The sequence below is a fragment of the Centroberyx gerrardi genome, chromosome 9 (genome assembly GCF_048128805.1).
Source record: "Centroberyx gerrardi isolate f3 chromosome 9, fCenGer3.hap1.cur.20231027, whole genome shotgun sequence".
Lineage (NCBI taxonomy): Eukaryota > Metazoa > Chordata > Actinopteri > Beryciformes > Berycidae > Centroberyx > Centroberyx gerrardi.
In genome coordinates, this window is record NC_136005.1 from 15,672,920 (window position 1) to 15,683,393 (window position 10,474).

The 10,474-nt window shown below is 43.7% G+C and overlaps 2 protein-coding genes across 2 annotated transcripts; one reads left to right on the forward strand and one right to left on the reverse strand.

The window, feature by feature from the left end:
• Positions 1-3,092: 3,092 nt before the first annotated feature.
• On the reverse strand, positions 3,093-5,142 carry itpa (inosine triphosphatase (nucleoside triphosphate pyrophosphatase)). Its single transcript, XM_071895655.2, has 8 exons — positions 5,068-5,142; positions 4,731-4,788; positions 4,575-4,639; positions 4,404-4,477; positions 4,272-4,303; positions 4,060-4,172; positions 3,805-3,881; positions 3,093-3,484 (listed from the first exon to the last, which is right to left on the reverse strand). Exons 1-8 carry the CDS (start codon positions 5,128-5,130, stop codon positions 3,352-3,354), a joined length of 615 nt encoding a protein of 204 aa, XP_071751756.2. The 5' UTR covers positions 5,131-5,142; the 3' UTR covers positions 3,093-3,351.
• Positions 5,143-5,343: 201 nt separating this feature from the next.
• Positions 5,344-9,652, forward strand: mettl13 (methyltransferase 13, eEF1A lysine and N-terminal methyltransferase). Its single transcript, XM_071895643.2, has 9 exons — positions 5,344-5,601; positions 5,749-6,021; positions 6,644-7,106; positions 7,212-7,411; positions 7,556-7,745; positions 7,838-8,002; positions 8,206-8,418; positions 8,533-8,664; positions 9,151-9,652. Exons 1-9 carry the CDS (start codon positions 5,449-5,451, stop codon positions 9,441-9,443), a joined length of 2,082 nt encoding a protein of 693 aa, XP_071751744.2. The 5' UTR covers positions 5,344-5,448; the 3' UTR covers positions 9,444-9,652.
• The last annotated feature ends 822 nt before the right edge of the window (positions 9,653-10,474 follow it).

The window sequence follows — 10,474 nt, forward strand, 5'->3', positions numbered from 1 at the left end:
CTCCCTCTGGAGCAGTAAAAATGTAGGTACTAGTCACAGAGCCCCCTGTGTCTCCAGTGGGACTCGGGTCTGGTCATAAAGAGTGGAAATTGAGAGGCCGAGTCCCAGCAGGAATATGGATTAGGTCAACTGTTTCCATCATTCACTTCAATGGCCTCATGGAGGAATGATCCATTAGCTTGAATCTTGGAGAGACATCATTCAAGAGTGAGTTTTGCTGAAACACAGAATTTATGGAATGGTAAAACGAGGAAATTGACCCTCATTCATTCAAAGCCCCTTTGAAGTTGAAACAAACCCTCTTAGATTTGGAAATCTTAAGTCATATGTAATAGTAGTCCTTTTGTCCGCGGTTACTTTTGTCCGTGGTGCACAAGGTTTTAACTTGAAGCTAATGTTGAGTAAGACTTGTCTCAACTCAGGTAGGTCTTACATAACATATAAGAGGAAGTGCAGACTGCACCCTGAAAGCCACATCAAACCCTCTCCGTCCCCTGGTGCAGTCATGACGGATTAAAGTCACAGGCATCCTTCCCTCTCAGTGATCCCAGCGGAGCCACATCCCTTGATTAAAAATAATGTCCCCATTATCACAATAGAAATATGGCAGCTTCTCCCTATCCCAACTAGTTTCTGTGAACATATGAAAACATCCTGTCTGTCTGTCTTCCTGATGAGGGTGTGGGAACAGGAGGGAGTTTTCATAGCTCTGTGTTTCTCAAATTCAGGGCTTGGGGCTTTTTCCAGGCCCTGGACTGCTGCAGAGTGGTCCTCAGGCTACTTAGTGCAGTGGTTCTCAATCTTTTTGGCCTGTGACCCCTTAAAACAAAGCAATGCCTGCTTGTGACCCACAGCTGTGCATATGCAGAGTGATGAACAGTTCAACCAAACAATGATTTTCCCTTTTCAGGTTGTTTCATTTGATTAATTATCAGAGGAGGCTTCAAGCTATTCAGTATTTCACAAGAAAAAAGAGAAAAATCAGAAAAAACAGACATGACAATAAATTTGTATAATAGAAATATGTTTTTTTTTTCAATCCCATAAATTATCTCATGACCCCCAAGATTATCTTGCAAGTCACTGGGAGGTCCCGACCCCCAGGTTGAGAACCACTGACTTAGTGGACATAGATAGAAGCGATTTGCTAATATTGATTGTAATCTAAATGTGTGTTAAGTTTTAATGTTAGGTGTCCTTGAACTTTGCTGGGGTCTCAAAGCCAAAAAGTATAGGAAACATTGTCACAGCTGGACTATAAACATTAAATCCATACTGTAATTGCATGGTACAACTGGCAGAGCAGAAAAAAGCTTCCTGGGATTAAGCATCTTAAAACGAGGCGTCCTGGTGCCTCAGCTGGCTGATGGGTTCAAATCCGCCTTGGGACCGTTGTCACTTGTCATCCTTCCCTCTCTTTCACCCAATCATCAGTCTCTCTCTGTACTATCAAACAGGAAAAAGACATAAAATAATAATAATAATAGTAACAGCAATAATAATAATAAAATAATCTTGTAAAATACCTCACCTGCCTAAATAAACAAATAAAGATAAAAGATTTACCTCATGATGTTTGGTATTTATGAGACAAAATATAGAAATCTCCTATCTACCTTCATACAGTAAGTTTGTGTGTATGTGTATCACGTTGTGTTTATTAGCGAGGGGTTTTGGAAGTTCTCCTATGGATTGGGACATGTGGTACTGGAACTGTTCCAGGCGTCCCATGAGGAGAGATGATGTTTACCCCAATGTTGTTATGGGGAAAGAATGCCTCTGGAAAAATTATGGTAAACTGCTGTCAAGAAATGATTCAGAACAGCCAAGAAACAACAGCATGCATTTTTAAAAAAATCAATTCCCATACCTTCATAGCTGACACTGTACATCTTAAACCTTCTGAAATTTACAGCAACACATATAGTTAGCAGCTTGGAGGGCCCCATTCAATGCTACAGCCTTGAGAGTAACCATGTTGACTTTGGGTGACATTAGGGCAGAGGAAAAGGGCGGGATGTCTTCATAGAGATGGATTTGACCTGTAGTGACCTGAGGTCTGGCACACATATTCCATATTCTAGTAAAGAACAAGGCTGACAGGTGGAGCCTCACTGATGAAGACAAATATGTCTTTCCTGTTCCTCCCCAGAACAACTCACTCAGTCCTGACAGCTCTTCAAACAAAGCCCGCAAACTGCTTACTGCATCCAGTTCATAAAAGATCAGTCTATTTCATGATCCATCACACCATTTCCTAAACAAGTGTTGCTTTGGCAGGCTGAGTATCATGAAGCACAATAGTTTCTTGTGGACAAATTTAACGGGATTATTTTCAAAGATTTAAAAGCCTCACAAAATATTCAGAAATGAGGAAACCATGCAATTGAGGCAAAACTGCTGGTGTGTTTGCTGAATTTAGTATTTAAAGTAGATGGAATGTGGGGCAAAAATGATTTGTGAGTAGGAGTGTTTTTTGAATATGCCTACATACAGTATGTGTGTAACCAGCATGGTAAATGTCTCAAGTGTTTGCACATCCCTATCTGTGTGTGTGATAAATGATCTGCTGTCACTTTTGGTCTCCCTCAGAGGATTGAGTGTGTGTGTGTGTGTGTGTGTGTGGACTCTTTCTGTACATCTGGGAGGCATCAGTCACAGGTGCATGCGCAGTTCCTGCCCAGAGACACCCAGCTCCAAGGTCATTTATTACCCAGACTCCCCTGTTATCACCCTCCTACTGAGACCCTCTCCTCCCACATCCTTCTCTCTCTGGACCCCCGTCCTGGACGCTCCTCTCCTCCCCTCGCCAACCCCAGGAGCCAGTCTCAGCCACAGAGCTGTCTGCTGCTCTCATCAGGGCGCTGGAGCTCCTCGTTCTTTATTTATGCTCTTCTCCAAGTCTATCTTTGTCAGTCCTTGGAAGCAAAGGTTGCCTTTAAGTATCCACTGCGGAACAATGAAACAAGCCTTGAAACAATTTCCGCTTTCTTTCCACATTTATCTGGAAGATATTTTTAAACATCCTCATTTCCAAACAATTCAAACCATAAAACCACAGGGAAATCTTTACAGAGAAAGGAGGGGATTTGGTTATAATTAACAAAAAGTTGATTAAAAACAGGGGATGGAAAACAGATATTATACAGCATCTTTTGCAGAACAGATTCTCCAAGTAGAAGCTGTGATCACAAATCTGGGATCGGTCCGAGTTTATAAAATTCACACTTCACCCACAATGAAAAAGTGTCAGTAACGAGAGGTATCTTCTGCATTCTCCGCTCTAATGATTGGAGGTTTGACGCATTTTGTTCCAGAACCAGAACAGTCTGGTTGGCTGAGAGCGATTGGTTAATCCTCCTCCTTCGTCTTCTTGCTCTGTGGTGCATCACCATTGGACTGAGAGAAATGCTCAGACATAGCAGCCAGAGCCCGGTAGCGGTGAGAGATTGTGTTCTTCACTTCTTTCGGCAGCTCAGCATAGCTGCACATGAGAAGGAATGAATTAATAGTTAGTAAGGATGTTTTTATTCTTGACACAAAGGATATACAGGGAATAACAGCTATATATAATCTCTGATGCAGAGCATAGCATAAATACTAAATCAACAAATGTATGGCAAACAATAAAATGATTTTTGTGCAAAAACCAGAAAGTGAATCATCATCACAATGATGTATAGTTTGTTGAATGAATTGAAGCGCAACGTGACTCATTTCTACATTGATCGTGTGTTAACCTCTGACTCCCCCTTGTGGTATTATTGGGAATCTCAAGCAAGCGCTTTCAGCATCCTTGCTTACGTTTTGTCATATCCATCTGGTTGGAAACAGGGATCCCATCCAAAGTCTCGAGGACCTCTGGGTTCCACAATACGTCCCTAAAAATACAAAGGAAAATGAGTGAAAAAAACACATACATACACAGACTGAGACACTGAGAGAGATAGATGAGAGAGAGAGAGAGAGAGAGAGAGAGAGAGAGACAGAGAGAGAGAGAGAGCGAGAGAGAGAGAGAGAGAGAGAGAGAGAGAGAGAGAGAGAGAGAGAGATTCTGACCTCTGTTATCCCTCTGAAGAGCTGTACTGGTTCTTCTTTCCCAGGAGAGAAAGCAAAAGTGCAGAGAGCCGAGGCTGATTTATCTTCAAATCCAGCCAAGAGTTTATACAAGCCTGCAACAAAACAGACCAACAAGATCAGACATGCTGGACTGCTCACATCACCATTTATCCTTTAAATATATCAGAAGAGACATCTCATCCACTACTTACCTTCTGGCTTTAGTTTATCCAGGAACCATTTTCTACAAAAACGAGAAAGCTTGGTTCAATCCCACTGATTCATTACTGCCCAATTACTCAAGACTGAAATGACTGAATAGATAGTAAAGACACTGTACTAACATGTAAGGGCCAGGCAGCCCCCCCAGGGCGTTGAAACACAGACAGGTGTCCTCCACTATCACTGGCCCATCAACCTGGAGCACAGAAACAGACAACAAAGACAGAATCAATTTTAACCATTCAACAGATAAGCATGTGTATATAACTGCAGTGATGAAACAGCTACTGTACCTGCCGAGCTGCTTCCTTACACTTCTGTATAGAAATCTCATCTGGCTCTCCCTGGTACTCAGGTACTGGATGAAGAAATAATTAAGTGAGCAATAATAACATAAAAAAAATATTTATTATTATTATTATTATTATTGGTTGCTCTTTTCTACTTACAGTCAATCTTCTTAGAAATGAGTTTGTAAGGAAACTTGTCTCCCAGGATCTGAATGACCTAATGGATAAGATTAAAAACAAACAGAGAATAAAGCATGAATCTAGCAGTTATTCTGCAAAAGACAGGACTCTACTGATTTGTGTAAACAAGAGAGGTTCTAAATGAGTTTACAGGTCATGACCACTGTCTATATTTAGTAGGCACAGTAGCAGGCTAGTCTGGACAGACTTCAACAAAACGGCAATAACTGCACTAATAAAACGCCTTAATACGGTTTGGGTGCAAGATCACATTCACGAACATCTATTTCAGGCACGAAATATATACGACTCGTACCTCTTCAAGTTTCTTTGCATTTCCAGTCACAAAGACCACAGACCTCCCGGCAGGCACGGCCATGATTAATCCTTCTGGTGTTGACCGGACGATTATCAGCGGCGGACCGAATTTTGCCGGGACTGAAAGACTTCCGGCTCAGCGGCAGCCAATAACAACGGCGATCTGACAGCACTAGAATCCTCAACAAATCACCGGGCAGCCAGCAACTCCGCCCACAGAATATCATCCAATCAGAGAGCAGTACTACTAACAGTGTTGTCCGGGTTGATAAATCCCTGCGAAGTGCCATGTGGCGAAGAAGCTGTAAACAGATCTGAAGTCTGTCATGGTGAACTGAGACGGTGTAAAAAGAAGATAGTTTTACAACCGCAGCTGACGATGAGTCTTTTACCTCGCACTGCCGAGGAGTTCAGCTCTGCAGAGTACTGGGAGCGGTTCTTCAAGAAGCGCGGAGAGAAGGCTTTTGAGTGGTATGGAGACTACAACAAACTGTGCGGCGTGCTGCACAAATACATCAAACCCCAAGACAAGGTAGACAACCGTTTTGACAGGTTTAGCATGGTTTACATATGTTAATTGAGTTAGTTTGGGCCTCTTCCGCATATGTGTTCCATAATAATCCAGTACCTGCATGATGTACTCCATTGAGAATGATTAATCAATGATTCTGTTGTCCAGGTGCTGGTGGTGGGTTGCGGTAACTCTGAGCTGAGTGAACAGATGTATGACGTTGGCTACAAACATCTGACCAACATCGACATCAGTGAGACAGTGGTGACCCATATGAACCAGCGAAATGCAGAGCGACGCCCAGGCTTGACTTTCCATCAGGTGGATGCCACCCAGACGCCCTATGAAGAGGCCAGCTACCAGGCCACTTTGGACAAGGGCACCCTGGACGCCATGGCGTCTGAAGAGGAGGGAGCGCTGGCCAGGAGGATGCTCACTGAGGTTAGAGACTTAAAGGGTCGACACAGACAATGTGTTATCATGTTTAACTCTCCTCACCAACAGACTGTCATCTACTGTACGTCAACTGTGCATCAATTCAACTGAGGAATTGGAATTTGAAAAAACCTACAGGAAATAGAATTGGAATTGAATTGAATGAAATTCTGTGAAATTCCATGTTGTTTTGTTTTTTTCTTACCACATATCTGAGATTACACACAGTCTTATCAATACTGAATATCATAAAATGTTAAATGTGCCTTTCAGGTGGTATTTGATGCATAATATATAATCGTAATACATACATTATGATTGAATGTATTTGATTTGTTTAACTGTCTTATTTGATTCATAATGTTTGATTTATATTGTTTATCAAGTCAAGACAACCTCTCTTAGAAGTGGAATTTCATGGAATTTAATGGCATTCAATTCTGTATCCTGTCATTCCAATTCAATTCCAATTCTGTTTCCATAGAGCTGGGTGACATTTCAATTCCAACTCCAGGAATTGAATTGGAATTTACCCTGCATTCTCAATTCAGTTCATGAATGGCCTCAAGCCTGCTGTACAAATAGCTTTGCATTCTCCTCGCAACAGTAGTTTTACTTTTATCTGCAGGTGGGCCGTGTGCTGAGTGTTGGGGGCCGGTATGTGTGTGTGACTCTGGCCCAGGAGAGTGTGATCAGGCTGGCTGTGGAGCACTTTGTTCAGATGGGATGGGCGGTGAGGCTCCACTGCCTGCAGGAAACACAGAGCGAAGAGGACTTTGCTCTGCCTGTCTTCGTTTTGATCTGCACCAAGTTTCGCCAGCCTATGCCCATGCCTATCCTGGAGATGTGCCTGGGGGAGGACGGAGCCCCGACCCGTCTCACACAGGTCGCAGACTTGTTGTCGTCGGTGAAGGAGTGCCAGGCGTACTCTGTCCTGAGGAAGAGGCTCCGCACAGGGACAGACGCCGCCTCGAACCCCTCGCTCACCCTGTGTCACGTCAAGACCGGCCTCCCCAGATATACTCTCACAGTGCAAGACTGCCCCGCTGGTGCCAAGGTGCCCAGAGCAAACCACTTTGCCATCTTTATTGGTGAGCAATCTTGTTGTCTTGTATTTCTATCTGTCACATTGATTGTATTCCGCACTTCTCTTGCCATTTTTCTTGTCTGATGTTTTTCTCCGCTTATCCTGTCAGTGCCTCAAGGCAGAGAGACGGATTGGCTCTATGGCTCCAGTGAGGGGCGGAGGCAGCTGGCAGCCAGTGCTAACTTCCGGCGCCTGGTTATTGTGGCAATGCACAGGAATCAGGAGTACACAGACATGCAGGCCGTCCAGTCAGAACTCTCACCAATGGTGATGGACCTGGCTCCCCCTGGTATGCCAGACAACCAGCAGGTAGAGAATTGCATGATTAACGCACACATGAATATTGCTTTTTTGAATGAACTTTTATTGCATTCAGTCTATGTATGCAGTGCGTGTATTATTGCATTAATTTGAGCTGGACATTGCTCTCTCTTTCTCTCTGTCCCCATGCAGGTGCCCTTTCTCTCAGTCGGTGGAGAGCTGGGCTGGAGAGAGGTGGTCAGCAGGGGCGTGAGTGAGCTGAGTGGGGACTACTCTGTGGAGGATGTGAGAGGAGAGGATGGAGAGCTGTATCGCAGACTGGTGTTCCTGTCTAATGCTGGCCTTGTCCAATCAGAGAACCGTCTTGTCTCCTTAAATACTGGTCAGCTCATTCTTCTTCTTTCCTTCTGTTTCATAATAATCTACAGTAGAAGTGATCATGAGTGAAACGAATGAATGTTTACCTCCTCACAGCATCAAGTCACAAGAAGAGGAACAAAAAGAAGGTGAAGCCCACAGCTCCTCCAGCCACATCCTCCACCTCCCTCTCAGTGGACAGTGGCTTCCTCTGCTGCGCTCACCATGAGGTCATGGTGGCTGGCCTTGCCATGCTGGGGGTGGGCGCACCACAGAACAAAGGTTTGTGTGTGTAGTTTGTACTAATTTTCAAATTCTAGGCCTTATTGTACACTCATATCTGTGTGGTGGAGATGGATGACAGGAAGAAGGTCTGAACAAACAACTGGAACTTTCCATCTTCTTATCTAAAACATCACACTGTCTCCATCTGTTTTGACTGAGTTTCATCTCTGATTTTTCATCCCCCTTGTCTCCCTTCCCAGATGTCCCGGTATCGGTCCTCCTGGTGGGGCTTGGTGGAGGAGGCCTGCCTCAGTTCCTGAGGGACTTTGTGCCCGCTGCCACTGTCGAGGTTGTGGAGCTGGACCCTGTTGTGCTGGAAGTGGCAAAGGAATGGTTCGGGTTCCGACCTGATGATCATTTGATTGTCACTCTCGGGGACGGCCTTGAACGTATCTGTGCCCTGGAGAAGGAAGGTTAGTGGATAAAGGGGAGAAAGGAATGGTGGAGAGGGAAGTTAAATGTAGGGATATTCAGATGAACATCAACTGTACCAAGGACTGACTTTGGTTCTTTTTTTTCTCTGTCAGGTGGCCGTTTGTTTGATGTCATCATGTTTGATGTAGACAGTAAGGACACCACTGTGGGTATGAGCTGTCCTCCTCCTGGCTTTGTAGAAACTTCCCTCTTGCAGAAAGTCTGCAGCCTGCTAACTCCCAGAGGTACAGTATCATTAATGACTTCTTTATGTCTCCATCAGCTAGAATCTATTAGTTTTCAGTGCAATAATAACAAGTGTATTTCTGGAGCCCTTTTTAACAAAGTGCTATGAAGAAAACAAATGTAAAACTGTTTTGTGGTGAATTACAATAGGCACTTGCACTGAGTTTAAACAGCTACACTTGTTTGAATACTCTCTTAGTTCTGTCACATAACTTCAGTACTGTACCATTCCACATTTGCAGCACAAATAGTGTTTAGAACAAAATGTATTCTTTATTTGCTGGAATGTATTATTATACTTGTGTGTTTCATTTACTGCTTCTTCAAATGTATTTATTTATTTAAATTCTTGAAATTCTATGATTGTTCGTCACCATGATATTTCTCTCACTGATTGTGTCTATTTCCTCCACATCTCTCCCTCCCTCCCTCTTCTCTTTTCCTCCACATCTCTCCCTGCCTCCCTCCCTCCCTCTCTCCACCAGGTGTATTCATGCTGAACCTCGTGTGCCGTGACTCGGTCTTGAGGAAAAGTGTGTTGGAGCGTGTGCGCGGTGTGTTTCCATGTGTGCTCTCTCGGGGGATCGAGGGGGAAGTCAACGAAGTGCTGTTGTGTTCTTGTGGAGAGAAGACAGCGGACACTGCCTCTGCTGTCCCTCCATCCCTAACCCAAGCAGCCAAGAATCTGCAGAGCGCACTTTGCTCCAACAGGATTGAAAAAAGCCCCAGCCCCAATATAGACATTGCTGAGTTGTTAAAAGACCTGAAAGTAGCATGAGGTTGTCTGTGACCAAGGAGAATGAGATCTAATGATGGAATTGAGTTGGAAGAAGAGATGACAAAATAGAGCTCACAATTATCAAGAAAAGACAGATAGCAGTCTGTGCAAAGGCAGTGGTCTCTGACAGTGCTGATAACTACAATGGAAAGAAAACTCTTGATGTTGATATACATATTATACAATTGCCAATAAAGAGCATTTTATCTTTAAATTATAGTGTGGTATTTGTCCAAAATGAATCAGCAGTGCTTTTAGATATTTGAAACATTCTAGATGTAACCTGAACTCTTCTGTAAAAACATAAACTATAATGGTAAATTTACAGCAAATTTTCTCTGTCTCAGCTCATTTACATGAATATTTCTGCTTTTTTTTTTCACCTCAAAAATTCAGTTCTTTCACTTGCTTAGAATCCATGTTGCTCGTCTGCTTCCCAGTGTACCACTCGGTGCTCACTCTCTCACTGCCAAAGAATGCAGCAGTGTTATTTACAGTAGATGAATCGCGCGCCCTGGTTCCAGTTGCAGTCTTTACGGGCCGCTACGTAGCCCTACCCGCACTAGATATGTGGGATTTTAAATAGCTATCGGCTACGGCTACAGACGAGGGTAAGCTTCCTCGGTGTCTGACAAGTCAAAGCACTCTCATAACTGGCTGTGAAGTTTGTCTATCTTCTGCATAAGGGGGAGTGCTGAAATGAACCGGGGTTTAACTTGACAGCTGAGTACTACGCATGCGCAAAAAACTTGATTCCGTTAGCTGTCAAAGAATGTTTTTCTAGACGAAACTCAGCGTAGCGGAGAAACGGCTAGCGTCTTAAAAAATATCCAGAGCTTAACGACTATAAAAACGCTCCCAACTTTTAATAACAAGAAACAATACATGTCAGCCAAGGAACATGAGCTGTTATCGGGGACTTCGGGTCTGTGACTGCTAACTTGGACACCACCAGACGCACTAACGTTACACACGCTTGCTGAAGTTGGGGTGGCTGTAAAATTCGGACACTGGCATTCATGAAGATACGT

Excerpts from the sequence above, each read along its gene's own strand:
- itpa (XM_071895655.2), bottom strand. The coding sequence starts at position 5,130 with ATGGCCGTGCCTGCCGGGAGGTCTGTGGTCTTTGTGACTGGAAATGCA. Across the intron at positions 4,789-5,067 it reads ATGCAAAGAAACTTGAAGAG|GTCATTCAGATCCTGGGAGA; the intron begins GTACGAGTCGTA and ends CTTATCCATTAG. Across the intron at positions 4,173-4,271 it reads GGATAAACTAAAGCCAGAAG|GCTTGTATAAACTCTTGGCT; the intron begins GTAAGTAGTGGA and ends GTTTTGTTGCAG.
- mettl13 (XM_071895643.2), top strand. The coding sequence starts at position 5,449 with ATGAGTCTTTTACCTCGCACTGCCGAGGAGTTCAGCTCTGCAGAGTAC. Across the intron at positions 7,412-7,555 it reads GTATGCCAGACAACCAGCAG|GTGCCCTTTCTCTCAGTCGG; the intron begins GTAGAGAATTGC and ends GTCCCCATGCAG. Across the intron at positions 8,665-9,150 it reads CAGCCTGCTAACTCCCAGAG|GTGTATTCATGCTGAACCTC; the intron begins GTACAGTATCAT and ends TCTCTCCACCAG.